Source organism: Pituophis catenifer, unplaced genomic scaffold (assembly GCF_029215685.1).
Source record: "Pituophis catenifer annectens isolate HBS135680 unplaced genomic scaffold, rPitCat1.0.hap2 SCAF_6, whole genome shotgun sequence".
Taxonomy (NCBI): domain Eukaryota; kingdom Metazoa; phylum Chordata; class Lepidosauria; order Squamata; family Colubridae; genus Pituophis; species Pituophis catenifer.
In genome coordinates, this window is record NW_027256886.1 from 78,941,507 (window position 1) to 78,957,864 (window position 16,358).

The 16,358-nt window shown below is 39.3% G+C and overlaps 2 protein-coding genes across 4 annotated transcripts in view; one reads left to right on the forward strand and one right to left on the reverse strand.

Moving 5' to 3' along the window:
• The window catches only part of CTNNA3 (catenin alpha 3), a 954,378-nt gene that overhangs the window by 260,036 nt on the left and 677,984 nt on the right, over positions 1-16,358 (forward strand). The gene's annotated exons all lie outside the window — the stretch shown is intronic.
• LRRTM3 (leucine rich repeat transmembrane neuronal 3) overlaps positions 2,108-16,358 on the reverse strand; it is a 127,866-nt gene continuing 113,615 nt past the window's right edge. The window contains 1 exon segment of the mRNA XM_070945842.1: positions 2,108-2,296. Coding sequence (XP_070801943.1) covers positions 2,108-2,296 — 189 coding nt within the window.

Below are 16,358 nucleotides of genomic sequence, written 5' to 3' on the forward strand. Positions count from 1 at the left end.
GGGGTGTTTATGGTCAGTGGTGGGTTTTAAAATTTTTTACTACCAGTCCTGTGGGCATGGCATGGCTTGGAGGGCGTGGCTTGGTGGGCGTGGCAGGGGAAGGCTACTGTAAAATCTCCATTCCCTCCCCAATCTAGGGGAAGGTTACTGCAAAATCCCCATTTCCTCCCAATCAGCTGGGATTTGGGAGGCAGAGAATAGATGGGGGTGGGGCCAGTCAGAATTTTTACTACCGGTTCTCCAAACTACTCAAAATTTCCGCTACCGGTTCTCCAGAACTGATCAGAACCTGCTGAAACCCACCTCTGGATATGATCTACTATACTCATTATGTGAAACAATAGATGATAAAATGATTTAAAATTAATGAAATGATTCAGGGACAACTAATGCATAAACCTGAAGTCTTCAATTAAAACGATCCTTCTCATTTAAAGGGGAAAACGTTTATGTTCACACTTTGCAGATCTAAAGGAATGTGTGGCTGTTTTATGGCACAGGCGCCCTGGCTAAGTGAGCTTTGGAATGACCCTGGACATGATGTTTTGGGGGTATTTGTGTAAAAATAAATTACAATCTATTCCCACCACGGAACACTTAGAAAATGGCTCCCTTACCTTTCAGATAATGAGCATGTCAGTGTAAATGCAAAACAAACCTGAAATGTGTGATTAGTTCTACACTTTATCCCTCTTGTGCAAGGCACGTGGGTTAATCTCTTTGGAGTTCATCTTCCTTCCTTCTTTTGGAAAACCTTGGACATGTGCATATTGGCCAATGCCTATTTTAGGCAATGCTGAAATAACCCTAAAACATACCTGCAGACAATATATGTTACTACAACATGTTTAATCGTAATGTCTGATTGTCATGTTATTTTTACCTGCTGTGTCTATCACTTTGCTTTATAATGTAACTAAAGAAAACTATATCCAGGTCAACCCAGGGGTGAAATCTACTTACCTTCCTTACTGGTTCAGAAGTGCACATGCCCTGCGCACGCTCGCTCACTTTGCTAAAAAAACATTACTTCCTGGTTAAAACCAGGAAGTAACAACACCCGGGCAGGTGGGTGGAGCCTCGTGCCACCATCGCTACCGAGCCACCGGACACAATCGCTACCGGATCACCTGATCCAGTCCGAACCGGGAGCATTTCACCCCTGGGTCAACCCTTCCAAATGTTTTTGTTTTTTCCAGTTAATGAAACTTTGTTGCTATGGTTACTGTCTTTGTCTTCAGCGGTGGTTCCCCCCCCCCCACTCCTTTAGTCCATTCTATTATTGTATTGATGTTATGAAAGAATAAAAGAATGAGCCATTCATTCAGAAAAGTGTTGTTAAAATATCCCTCTTTATCATTACATTTCATTGCTTGAAAAAGCAATTTGCAATCCAAGGCAAGAGTTAATTTGGAGAACTGTTAAAAAATACTTTAATTTTAGTAGCTCTCTTCCCCTTGCCTTCCCCTCCCAAAGACCATGTCTACAAGTGTTTGAAAAATCCAACTCTAATTTGGTTAATAGATTATTTCCAAAACATGTTGAAAGAATTGTGTTGTATGATAGTAGAGTCTGCGCCTAATTTGCACAGTGCAGATTTTAGGGTGCGTTTGTTTTGAGGGCATAAATGCAGAACGAACCAGTTTCTACAAATCTGAGAAACTCTGAATATAACACAAGCTTTGTTAATTTAAAATTTTAAAGACTGAAAATTGTAAAATAAAATAAAGCATGGTCCTGTACATTCCAGTACATTTCAGTATATTGAAACTTTACAATATGAAAAAATACATCAGCTCTGTACAGTTTCCCCCCCCCTTTTTTTTTTACAGATAGGTAGGATGAGTTTTGAAAAAAAAAGATTTATTTTAAGGATCATACTTCATTTTTAAGTCAAAAAAAGACTGCACAACTTAGCTAATTACAAATCGTAGACTTGAAACAATCTGTATTTGAATGGTAACTTTTTAAACAGAATGGGGAGTTTTCAATCCATCCCTGGAGAAATACTGATTTAATTCTTCATGACAAACTAAAACAAAATAAAATAAAATAATGGTAATGATTCTGGGTTATCTTTCTGACCACATAAGTCAGCTGAGTGTGATCACTGATTTCGTGCTGCTCTTGTGATTGTGCTCAGATCCAGGTCAGTCTCTAATGGTGTCTCCATTGTTTCTTCCTGTGCATTTGAGTCATAGGACTTATGACCAAGAAGTTCATGATGTACACCACAGTAACTTATTGTAGGCTGATCGTATGCAAGAAATGTAGACATATTCATAGATAAAGGTATCTGGAAAGGAAATAGATATGAAAAATAATTAGTAGAGAAGCATTTGAAGATGAAACTAGATTTAATGTCAGGAGACCATGATTAAGTCTGCTACCTTTCTGCAGGGGTGGGCAATTATGGCAAGTTCACAACCTGTGGACTTCAATTCCCAGAATTCCTGAGACAGCATGGCTCATGGCTGGCTCAGGAATTCTGGGAATTGAAGTCTACAGTTCATAAAGTTTGTCATAGTCACCCACCCCCTACTTTAGGGTATTTGCAAAAGCATGGAAAATAGGAAATTGGATTGCTCTGCAATGCTTGAATGAGGGGTGTATTCATTATGCACAGAGGTGGGCTTCACATACTGTAGCAAGTGGTTCACCCAGCACTGGAAATGTCATCACAAAACATGGCAATTCGCTTGCACGCACCGTCTGTACAGGGGTGTGGTGTCAAAAACACAGTGATATAGAATGGGATTGTGCTCGGGCAGGTGGGTGGCCACCCGCAGGTCGCCACTACCAGTTTGCCTGAATCAGTCCGAACCGGCTGAATACCACCTCTGATTGGTGGTAAATTGTAAAATTGTAGTTATTTTATTTCCAATTTTTTTATTTGTCCCTTAGAGCATAACATTTTTCATGAGAACAAATTAGGTAAGCCATAGTGGCAACCCCCTTCACTACAGTTCCACAGTCCTGAGCAGATTCTCTTCCCATATCTATGTACCTGCTTTAAATCTCTAAGAAAAATTACGTTTAGTTTATAGCAACTTTCAAAAAATGGAACCAGACCTAGAAATGGGGGGGGGGAAGGGGAGGCGCAGTGGCTTTGGAGCAGTGATTGCAAATAACCCTGTGAGATGCATCAAATTCTGAAAAATCATTTTTTAATTTGGCTACGAGAATTGTCATGCGGAAATTTCTCTCAAAGAATAATGCAGCGTAACCGTTGAGATGGCTTTATAGTGTAAAATTTTAAAGAGTAAATCTTTCCAAGTTGTGCACTTGAGTAAATCCCATTTCAGCCAGGAAATTTCTAGGCAAAGCACACAGCCAGGTTAACACATTTTCTTCTCAAGCTCCGCTGGGAAGAAAGTGCTGCCTCCACAGCCTGTCTTTTACTGGTTCCAGTACTGAGGCTGGAACTGCTGTTGACTCCTCTCCCCCAAGTCCATTTGGGGAAGTTTCAGGGCAGTGATTAGTTATACCTTGAGACTGCAGGGAGGAAGTCCACAGGCAAGTAGACAAGAAGACCTCAGCTGGATTTTCTGGGGCCTGTTGTAATCCCTTATCTTGTTTTCTATATACCAGATAAACTGTAGGAGACAACCAGGCTGAGCCTGAGGGAAGGGTCAAGTGAGTCATCAGATCTGAGTCCCTTCACGCCCACAAGAGATCTAGATCCAGCTCTCCTTGAATTCCATTTACTCTTATTTACCGCCAATTTGCTTTGACCGTTAGCAATTCAGATTCTTGTAGAAAGAGTTAGCATATAATAAACCTGTATTTTATTTGAACTGCCCTGCCTCAGAGCCTTGTGATTTCTCGTGCCTGACACAAACCTGTTCATTTTTACCAAGAAATATGCTGTTCACACATAAGTGAAATTAACCAGAAGTGTTCACAGTAGTACTCCATTTCCCTCTCTCCTGCACCAATAAACTATACCAAAAGAGGCTCACCTTTGCTTCTTTTCTCCAATTCAGATCAGTACATTTAAGATGATAGTAATAGGTTTGGGAGTGCGTTTTTTCCAAACAAATATAAGAACTAAAGCAAAAATCAGCAACAGTAGCAACAACAACAAATTCTGGATTTCCATATTACCAAGACAGTTAGAAGATTGTCTTGATTCTGAATTTTTAGTACTTTAATATAACTTGCAGTTATTTCTTTGCATCCCCTATACATATTTGCTCAGTACACATTACATGCCTTAATTTTGCATGTGGGTAGCTTGTAATGCTGTTTTGAATTCTGGTGATTATTTGCCCCCCCCCCACTATAAATAGTATTAAATTATGCACAAATTCATTCATTTATCTGTTTTTGAAACCAAATAGTTTCTTTACTCCCCATAACTGCATACTAGACAAAGTATGTACGTATGTAGACATGTATTTATTTATTTTAGTCATTACATTTCTATATCACCCATCACACAATATATTTGTATGTGTGTCTCAGTGTGTATATATAAAAATACCTAATGATCTTTTTAATTTGTTATATATACTTGGGTGTTCTCAGCTAATTACTGTGTGCTGACTTCTTCTAGTGGCCCTGTGAAAATATTATTTATTTATTTATTTATTTTATTAAACTTGTATGCTGCCCTCTCTCCCAAAGGACTCAGGGTGGCTCACAACGATAAAAAACACATAAAATTCAGTATTCAAATATAAAAACCAATACAATCCCCTTTAAAAACCCCTTCAGTCCAATCCGGCCAGACCAAATAGCCATGTTTTGAGGTCACGGCGGAAAGAGTGAAGGTCAGGGGCCATCTGGAGCTCCAGGGGGAGCTGATTCCACAGAGTAGGTGCGCCCACAGAGAAGGCCCGCTCCCTGGGAGTCGCCAGCCAACACTGTCTGGCTAACGGGACCCCAAGGAGGCCCTCCCTGTGAGAGCGCACCGGGCGATGGGGAGCTGTCGCTGGCCGCAGATGGTCCGCCAGGTACCCCGGGCGTAATGTAGGGCTTTATAGGAAAATATGATACCCTTGCACATATTTTAGGAGGAGAGCCATGTTAGTTTAAGACAGGGGTGTCAAACTCGTGGCCCACGGCCCGGATGCGTCACACACTGGCCACCCCCACCCCCTGTTTAGTGAAGTGGGAAAAAAATCACAATATATCATGACAACGTGATGCCATGAGTTTGATCTAGGATGCAAAAGAACAGTACAAGTTTGATAGTATCTTTTCTGACTAACAAATTTTATTTATTGTTTTTAAAAAAGAACTTCAATGCCTTTTAATAAAATTTGTTACTTGAAAATGGTTGGGTTGTTGTTGTTGTTGTTTTTTTTGCCTTACACATATTGTTTAGTATCTTTTTCCCCAGTTCCCTCTTTTTAAAATACATTTTGTGCATTGTGTCCCAAAACATGTATTTAATGCAGTAGCTTTAAATTAAGCATTGATAACTTTAGTGTGATTGTTCTAGCTGTAAAGATAGGAGAATGAAGATTTTTACTCATCTCCCTCTGCTTTGGTAACTGAATAGTGTTCAGTTGGAAGCAGTAATGGGAACATGCTCACTTCTCTGTTCTATAAAATATAAAACCTACCTCTTCCTAAGAAATAACACTGCTTGAGCTGTCTCTTGTGCCTCCCATAAACTGGAAGAAGCAAGATAATATCCATGATACATATTTGCTTAGAGTTCATTCTGTGTTTCAATACAGTTAAGTGTTATGTCACCAGCATCTGACAAAGAGACAACAGTCTGTTGTCTGATCCCAAGTCTGGTAAAGTTTCAGATTCCAGGAACATAGATTATAGTCACTGAGAGAGAATGATTTTTGACAGAATGAAAAAAAAAGTAAGTTGTAGAAAGAACAAGTGCTTGTACTTTTTTTTTAACCCAGTGAAAAATCAACAGCCTGCTACCAGATTAGGATGTTACTCAGCGGTGGGATTCAAATAATTTAACAACCGGTTCTCTGCACTAATGACTGGCTGTGTGGGCGTGGTCATGGTGGATGTGGCCAGGGGGTGTGACAGGCAGCACTTGGCCACCTGCACCCCCCTGGGAGCAAAAATGGGCTGGGGGGATGCACCACCCCCATGACTCGTTTTGGGCCTAGGAGGCCTCCCTGCACTTATCTGGGAACCAAAATGGGGCACATGGGGACTCCTGGAAGGGGCAGGATGGGGAGGGACGGAGCCAGCCAGCAATTTAACTATCGGTTCATACAAACCAGCCTGAACCAGCTGAATTCTACCACTGCTGTTACCCAAACAAGAAATAGAAGGAAATCAGGCCTCCCAGCTGAAGAAAGAAAAAAAAAAGCCAGGCTTCTAGCCTTTTAGGTAAAATGTACAGGTGTTAGATGTTAAAGAAATCTGAACATGGACAACTGTAGCATAAAGAGCGTTTGAAACTCAGCAGTTGCTGGAATGCTGTGATAAGAGCTTTATCAATTGAACAGAATCTTCATATTCTGAGGAATTTGGCATACAATGTTGAATGCATTCAGTGTTGTATTATTGGCTTTTGATAGCCTGTCCTTAATGTAATATCTTTTTATTACAGTCCTAGAGTATGAAAAGAGCCAGTTTGGTGTAATGTTTAAAGGCACTGAGGTAGAAACCAGGAGGCTATGAGTTCTAAACGTCCCTTAGACACAGAGCTGGGTACCTTTGATTCAGCCATTCTGTTTCAGCCCCAAGTAGAATGCAAGGACAAAATGATGTGTTTTGTCCTTGCATTCTTCTTGGGGCTGAAACAGAAAGGCTGAATCAAAGGTACCCAGCTCTGTGTCTAAGGGAGGTTTAGAACTTTAATTATTGCCAAGAAAACTGCATGGACTTGGCCCCAGGGGTCAAGAATGACACAGATATTTTTTTTTATTAAAAAAAGATTTCAAAATATGTGAGTCATTTCTAATGAAGAAAAATAATTCTGCAAAACAGTGACCTTCTGTGATTTTTAAATAGCCTTTCCTATCTATATATCTTCTTTTGTACATGTATCAAACTCTCATCAGTAATGGGTTATTGAACCCAAACTGAGCAGCTCTGAGACATTTAGGGTAAAGAAGCTAATATTTATTTCAAATTAATAACAGAATCATAGTGACCCCATCCTTGAGATTTCTCATTCCAAAATAGTGTGCATATTTTAATAAATATATCCCTATAATGTGCTTTTGCATTAATATATCTCCTATCCTGGAAGAATAGTTTAATAAAGAAAATATTTTTCCCCTCTGAAAACAGCTTTTTAAAGTTTTGCTATAGTAAATGCACCCCCACTTTAACATTAAGTAATTCATCAGCAAGAATGATTTCAAATTCCATTTTTTCTTTGTTGTAAAATGCTACACATACATCTTAATCTATATGTATACAAAAGCCAAATACCACTCACTCATCACAAAATCTCCAGCACAGTAAAGCCTACAAACTTGAAACTTGGCACGTATGTTCTTCATGGCTTCTAGGTGCTCGCTAAGAAAGGATTTTTCAAAATGACCATCAGATAATTAGTGTTTGTTATACAGTATTATAACACGCTCTGATGCTACCCCTTCGCTAAACCGGGTGTGGGTGTGGCCAGCACGTGACTCATCTGGCCATAGACATTCTACTCCCCCTTCCCACCTGAAAAGAACTCTGTTCCAACTGCCAGTTGCCTTATATTGACATGCTCTGATGCTAACTGATTTTCAAGCTTTAAGTGTCAATGTATCAAGCCTGATCATAACTACTCATTAGTTTCTTAGCGAAGCACGGGTATCCTGCTACTAGTTTTCCATAATTTCAAAATGCCCATACTATTTTTTTTTTCTGGTTGATACATCTTTTTAAAAACAGGGAGTGAGATATTATTGATATAAGATTTTAAGTAAAAAAAATTTCAAGATATCCACCAGTTTTTTAAATGTATTTCTTGTAAGAATGTCATTTCTATCTTTTCTTAGTGTTGCCAGAGATGCTGTCAGTGTAGCAGAAAAAAATGGCAAGCCCAGCCATTCACTATCTTTGGAAAGCAAAATGAGATATCCAACTAGGACATCAAATGACTGCAGTATAATCACTATTCTCATTTTAATTACAAAATGCAGAGCTGGAAAATGATTCACTAATATCTCATGCTTCATACTGCATCAGCAGCAGTATTATGTGTCTACAGAGTGAAGTGTTGTTCGTGGTAGAACTACTGGACATGAATGCAGAAATATATTAGACTCTGCTCACATAGTGGGGCTTTCCTGCTCTTTCGCTGCACTGCAGCCCATGAAAAATAGAGAGTGAAAGTCAAGAATGCTGTGGACATAGTATACTTGGCCTTCAGTAAAGCATTTGACAAAGTAGACCTCAATCTATTTTCTTGGTAGGATGGAACAATGTGGGAGAGACAGCATCACCACCAGATGGATTTGCAGCTGGCTGACCAAGCACACTCAGCATGTAGTCCTCAATAGAGTCCTCAGCACTGAATCCTATCTAACAAAATGCAATTCAGTGGTGAAACAATGTATTAGACAGAGCGGGGCGAGCGGGAGAGCAGGGCGGGTGACTGGCAACTGGGTAGGCGGGGCCGGGGCCAGCCAGAGATGGTATTTGCCAGTTCGGTGAAACAGTTAAACTTTCCGCTACCCGTTCACCCGATCTGGTTTGAACCAGCTGAATACCATCTCTGGGTCTGGCCAGAGGGCGTGGCCAGTTCAACATCGTTCAGGTTGGGGGCATCTGTGGTGGCCCAAGGGCTCTGCCAGCAAAAACGTGCTCCCGAGCTCCATTTTCAGCTGCAATGGCCTCCTGCAACCCTCTGCCAGCAAAAATGGACGTTGGGAGTGCCGCCCGCAGGCCTCACAAACTCCCTTTTTGGCTGTGATGGCTTCCTGCAACCCTTTGTTAGTGAAAATGGAGCTCAGCTGGCAGAGGCACCACGGGCTGGTCCTTCGCTGTTTCCAGGGCGGCCTCGTGGGCCAGATCTAAGCACCCTGTGGGCCTAAGTGACCCTGTGGGCCGGATCTGGTCCCTGGGCCTTGAGTTTGACATCACTGCTTTACATTATTCCCAACACCTTATTTGCCTGTTTATTTTACACAACTTCTTTCCCTTCATCTGGTCTGTCACTATATTTCTCATTCTCTCTGTGCTATTGGTGAGAGTAAATACATAAATAAAACAGCATCCCAAGATCCCTCAATACCACCAGAGTCATATTTATTTAGTTGGGACAATTGATAGGTCCACATTGTTCTTCTCCTTTGTTAAAGCAAAACAATCAGTGCTTTAAGATTGGACAAAATAATAAATCAGGCAGTATACAGTCATGTGAGGCCCAAAAAAACAACCTTACAATGAAGTAAACCAGGGTGTTTTGAGCCTTCAAGTCAGTGTGACTCCATGGACAAGTCCCTGCAGTTTTCTTGGCAGTGTTTTCAGAAGTGGTTTGTTATTGGCTTCTTTTTCCCAGGGCTGAGGTAGAGAGATTGGTCCAAGGTGACCAAGGTAAGACTAGAACTCAGGTCTCCTCGTTTCTAGCCTGGTGTCTTAATCACTACACCAATTAGCTTCTGTTATATCAAAAGTGAACTTAGCTTAAGCCTTATCTGTGGCAAGTTCCTTGTTATTAGTAAATTCACCATCTGACTGAAGTGGGAGTGCTAGCTATTCTCATATTTTGCAGTCCTCTTGAGAGGCTCATTGTCTCCTGGCCAGAATAGGCCTGTGACCAGTTTTGAAAGGTAGATACTACAAGTGACTTGAAAAACAACGAACAATGAAGTGGCGTACTGCAGGGTTTGCTAAAAGAGAAAAGACGTCAGGGAAAGAATAATAATAATAATTCTAAAAGGTTTCTGCCGAGTTGTCAACCTTAACTTTCTATTTTAAAAACTTTTCGCCCCCCGCAGATGCATAGATAGGATTTGGAGCCAGGTAAGAAAGAAAAACGGGCCTTTCCCACCCCCAAACCCGGGCCCTCTAGAGGCAGGAAACAGCCTGTTTCCCTACTTCTGGTGGGCCCAGAAGGCCTGAAAATCAGCTGGCCGGCGTGCACATGCACGCCAGAGCTGAGCTAGCATGCCCACTGATATGGCTATGCGTACCACCTGTGGTATGCATGCCGTAGGTTCGCCATCATGGGTATAGGGGAGGCTTCTGTGGGGCAAGGCTGAGGGAGAGAAGGGGAGAGGAGAAGCCGATTGTAACTACTCATTAATTTTCCCTTTTTTAAAATTTTGCCCTTAAAACTTTCTTTTTTCAGCAAGCCGGGCTGGCTTAATATATTTTTTAAATATTTTTAATTGGTTTGTTATTTTAAATTGGGGCCAAATTAATATATATCTTTTTAATTGTTTTTAATGTTTGTATTGTATGTTTTTTATCTGGCTGTACACCACCCTGAGTCCCTCGGGAGAAGGTGCGGTATATAAATTATAAATAAATAAATAAATAAATAAATAAATAAATAAATAAATAAATAAATAAATAAATAAATAAATTTTCAAGCTGTGTTGATTTATCAAGCCCGATCATATAGTTTTGTAGCGGAACATGAGTATTCAGCTAGTATATACACACACACACACACAGAGAGAGACACATTTTGCATATACAAATATATATATGGCCAGTAAGATCCATGGCAGCAGGACAATTGTTCAGTGAGATAGCCCGGGAACCTGACTGAATACCTTGCACGTATCTTGTTCTGGATTGGATTTTCTTTAAACTGCTTTAGATTTAAACTAGCATGAGCATAGGAGCAGATTATAGGGGCAGTGCAGAAAAGCCCTTAACCAGATTTTTGCTGCCTTTTTTATACAGAAGCGAAAGATAAGTTGTGGATTAAAATCTTTACAGGTCTACTTATGGTTATGCCCTGGGGTGAGTTCTACTTACCTTTACTACTGGTTCGCATCGTGCTTGCATGCCCACGCACTCTTCTGCGCATGGGCAGATCACCTATGATGACGTCCAGGTCAGTGGGCAGAGCATCCTGCCGGTTTTACTACCGGTTCTTGTGAACTGGTCCAAACCGGGGGCAACCCACCACTGGTTACGCCTCCTTTTAGTAGCTAAACAGAATGCAATGCAATTTGCCTGCAAATGCTAGACATGCTTTTTGCCCCCTCTTAAAGTTGTACCAGTCAGTTAGCAGGCTTTTAATGTTGCATCTCTCAAGACATTTAAGAATTTTACAGGATGATGATATTTTATCTCATTAAAATAAGTCAGTGGATGCTGGAAAAAACAAAGAGTGATTAGAGATCCTTGCTAGCAGCTTACTTGTACCCTGCAGATGGTGACCTATGCCTGCATAGATGTGCCGAGTTGGGTTTTTTTTTTCACACTAAATACCTGAGCTGGACTGAATTTTTTTTCTATGATTCCATTTTGTGATGTATTCTCTCTTTTCCACCTTCTGGTTTTCTGTAATCTAAGATATTGTTTCACACTTGTTACAAAGTGTTTGAATTAAAATAATTTTATACCTAGAGAAAGCTCTCAGGGCACCAGATGGTGCTAAGTTGAATGAATAGGATATATTACTTTGCAGATGAGAATTCTCCAGTTGGTGAGTTGTATGTAAAACGTAAAAAAAAAAACCTGACATTTGCTTATAATAGAGGATTAGCCTAACATACTCCTTGTTATAAAATAGCATTAGGTCTTTATTTGCATGAATTACTGGGGAACTGGCATTATTTGGAAGCCAAGATTTTGGACAATATCTTGATCAATCGGCTTGTGATGAGAAAATGAAGACCTAGCCTGACACTCTTCTAGCCTGGGGGGAATGAAAACCATTTTAGTTATTTTTATGTTTGAGTCAAAATTCTGCCCTGAAATGCATGGCCTTTTGAAACAGAACTGTTTTCATAATTACTAGCTTGTCTGAAAGTTTGCTGCAGCTGTTACAAATTTTCCAACCTCACCAATTTTGTTCTTGACTTTCCTTGAAAATCGAAGCATTGTCAATTTCTCTAAGGTTGGAATCCTTGTTCCAAAATGGCAGCATTGAGTACTTTGGGGAATGAATAGTTAAGAGTCCCTTCAGATGCTCAGAATGCTATCATGTAAACAAACCTACATTGAATGGAAGAGTCTTATACATAGCATTAATGTCCATATACCGCTTCCGTTGATTATTTGTCCTTCCTTCCTTCCTTCCTTCCTTCCTTCCTTCCTTCCTTCCTTCCTTCCTTCCTTCCTTCCTTCCTTCCTTCCTTCCTTCCCTACCTACCTACCTACCTACCTACCTACCTACCTACCTACCTAATTATTACATAACTTTCATTTGCAACAGAGTAGTTTGGTTCTTACCATTCAATAAGCCAAGCCAGTACTAAAACTCCAAGATAAAAAGATCAATTATAGTTCTGCCTATGTACTATAAATACATAACAGAAAAACAGGAAAGATGGATGGAATAAAAACATTCTGAGTCATTCTCTAAACTTCTTCTGTTCCAAAAATAGTGAAACCACAGAGTTATTTGTATGAAAGTGCGATGTAGAAAAAAATTCAAACTGAATCCCATTTTAAATAAAGTATTTTCCACATTCTAATAACACAGATATTCATGGAATGCAAGTAACTCCAATAATACATTTCTTGGTGTTATAAAGCACCAAGAAATTGTCCTTATGCCAAACAATGAATGCAAAACTAGAGGCACAGCTTGTTGGCTGAAAGCCTCCTGCATTAGTTATTAGAGGAAGTGTTAATTAGGACGTGTGTATTTTTGGGATAAATTCTGGCCATATTTATATTGGCATGATAAAAATACTACTGGTTTCAAACAAATTTCTTCTTTTTTAAAAATATTTTTTATTGAAGTTTTTCAACAGAATTTAAAACAGAACAAAGTTTGAATTAAAGAACAAAGGAAAGTAATAAGAAATTGAAAACTAAATATTTCAAACAAATTTCCTAAATCATCTAGATTTTGTGAGAATTATGGGTTCCAGTCTATAGAGTGAATAGATCAACAGTGGGGAAAATTAAGCTGCTAGTTTTCAAGATATAAGATAATTGCACAACAGACTGGTTAGTGAATGTTTTTCTAACTCATGTTGTTATTACACTTTTAACTGAGAAATCAATTAGCTATTCTCTTCAAATGATGGAAGAGCCTGAGACAATATGGAATGGGTATTCCAAAGGAAATAATATCTGCCCATCATTTTCAGTCACTGCATTTCCCTGTTCCAAGCTGGAGCGAATAGAAGCAGGTTAAAGGTGATGGATCTAAAGATTTGAAAGGTCTCTTTCATTTTTAGGATATGAGGTTTCATGGCTTCCAGTAATATCTGAGGCACTCTTGATTTTGATGTCTTTATTAATGCATTAGGGTTTGCTTTGGTGAATTTCTTCTTTATATAACTAGAATTTTTTTTTACTGAAATATTAGGAGTTTAAACAGTTATGAAAAATCCTTCCTAGAAGTGCTAACTAGGAAGAACACAAAGGAGTTTGGACCAATGGGACTATTTGTGAATAGAATAGAATAGAATAGAGTAGAGTAGAGTAGAGTAGAGTAGAGTAGAGTAGAGTAGCGTAGCGTAGCGTAGCGTAGCGTAGCATAGCATAGCATAGCATAGCATAGCATAGCATAGCATAGCATAGCATAGCATAGCATAGAATAGAATAGGTTTATTGGCCAAGTGTGATTGGACACACAAGGAATTTGTCTTTGGTGCATATTCTCTCAGTGTACATAAGGAGAATAAAATACATTCATCGAGAATAAAAAGATACAACACTTCGTGATAGTCAAGGTTACTAATAAGCTATCAAATCGCACTAGGAAACAAATAAAAAACAATATAAATTGAAAGATACAAGCAACATGGTTATGGTAATAAGTGGGAAGAGATGGATACTAGTAAGGAAGAGAAGAATAATAGTAATACAGTCTTAGTAAATTATTTGACAGCGTTGTAGGAATTAGTTGTTAAGCAGAGTGATGGCATTTGGGAAAAAAACTATCATTGTGTCTAGTTGTTCTGGTGTCCAGTGCCCTATAGTGTCTTTTTGAGGGTAGAAGTTGAAACAATTTATGTCCAAGATGCGAGGGGTCTGTAGATATTTTCACAGCCCTTTTTTTGACTCGTGCAGTATACAGGTCCTCAATGGAAGGCAGGTTGGTAGCAATTGTTTTTTTCTGCAGTTCTAAGTATCCTCTGAAGTCTGTGTCTGTCTTGTTGGGTTGCAGAGCCAAACCAGACAGTTATGGAGGTGCAGATGACAGACTCAACAATTCTTCTGTAGAACTGAATCAGCAGTTCTTTGCCCAGTGCCTTCAACAAGTCAGTGTGGCTTATGTCAACTGGCCCATTATAACGAAAAGGCGGGAGAAAGAAACTCAGGATTGAACCTCGAGCAACACCTAGACAGAAAACTGAATTCTTATAATCTATAGAAGCTGGTTTTCATCATCACTACATTTCTTTGTTACTTATATTAGCCAAGACTTGCCCCTTGATTCTTGTGCTAAATTTCTGAGTGTGTGCCTGCATTCCTAGACAGAAATTAATTGCTATAACCAGACTGGAGTTCCTGACACTCTTAAACATAATTTTTGAAATACTAGTAATTTATTTCCAAAATCCTGACATTTTATGTGGCACCATAGAAAAACAAATTACAGAAATACAGTTTTAGTTAACTGTGACCTTTGAAGGTTTTTTTTTTTCCTTTTTTTAAAAAAACTACACAGTTCAACAGAGTGAAAGCTTTTAATTTATATCTTGGATAGCTATGAGGTTTCTATCAAGGGCCTATTGAGAAACTTCTGTTGCATATGAAATGATTTAATATTTTAGCCTTGGAGGATGGCTAAAGACTTTGTAAGCACAAGGCAGGTAATTCAGTGAATGTTGCCAGTCCTGTGAGTTCTTTTACTCTAAAACCTACAAATGGTATGATATCCCCTTCTTTTCACCAGGGCCTTCTTGGCTTTTCTTATTAATTCACCTGATGTTGGTGTTCTGTAGAACACAGTTTTGGATTTCCAATGCTGTATCTACTGGGTACTCAAATACTTTGGCCATCTAATGAGAAGGAAGGACTCACTGGAGAAGAGCCTAATGCTAGGAAAGATTGAGGGCAAAAGAAGAAGGGGACGGCAGAGAATGAGGTGGCTGGATGGAGTCACTGAAGCAGTAGGCCTGAGCTTAAATGGACTCCAGAGGATAGTAGAAGACAGGAAGACCTGGAGGAACATTGTCCATGGGGTCATGATGGGTCGGACACGACTTCGCAACTAACAACAACAACAACAACAACAACATCTACTAGGTTGAAAATAATTATACCTGGTTCTTCTGCGTGTTGTGGTCCAACAAATGATGTCAAAGGAAGAGCTAAGGAGTTTATGGGGAAATGGTATAGTATTCAAAATGAATGTGATTGTGAAGAAAAATACTTTGCTAGGAGACATGAATCATTGGGTAGAGGCACTGCAAGACAAGCGAATACAGAAAAAAAGCAACCGAGCATTTAAAATGTAAGTATGAATAAGCAAAATGACAGGTCAATAAGCCTCTGTTTACGAAAAAATACCTGTTTGAATAGGAGTTTAAATATAAGTCTATTCCTGTACTGTGCATACGCTGCAAATGAATGAATATAGATCTAAAAGCATTCTTGATTTGATTGTTTATGATAAAAGTTTGAATCAGTGACGGATACAAGGAGGATGAGAGGTTCAGAATAATGAAGAGACTATTGTTGATAATGTCAAGGGTAGATTTTGGGAGGAAATAGGTGTGGGAGAAAAACAAAGAAACAAGAATAAAAGTAGAATAACTTCAGGAAGAGAAATTGAGAGTCTTTATGAAAAGGCTGCTATATATACCCTTCTCTATATGTACTGATAGTTTCAATCCACAAAATCAGACTACCTTTATTTAAATCTATTCCATTCTTCTTCATTTTTTTTTAGGGCATATCTGCATTATGCTCTTAAGCTGCTCTTGAGCTGCGCTCAAACTAGTTTGTCTATAGCTGGCTTGGGAAAATCCCATCCAGGCTGAGACCTTTTGGTAACCATGATCGATTCCTGCCCTCCCAAAATGATTGCTAGTCTGTTCTGGCAACTGGGTCGCACAGCTAAACATTCAATTTCACAAATACACAACTTTCCTTTTCCTGTCAGACTCTTCCATGCACCATAGCTGCCACCAGACGGGCTCACAGTCATTGACATTGATCAACCAAGGTTTTCACATAATTAAGAAAAAACATTTTATTGTATACAAGGGAACCCACACTATTAAAACATATATTCAAGTACTGGCTGAATACCCATGCTCCGCTATGAAACTATGTGATTGGGCTTGATAGATCGGCACTAACCACTACACCAAACTGGTTCTCAATTTCTA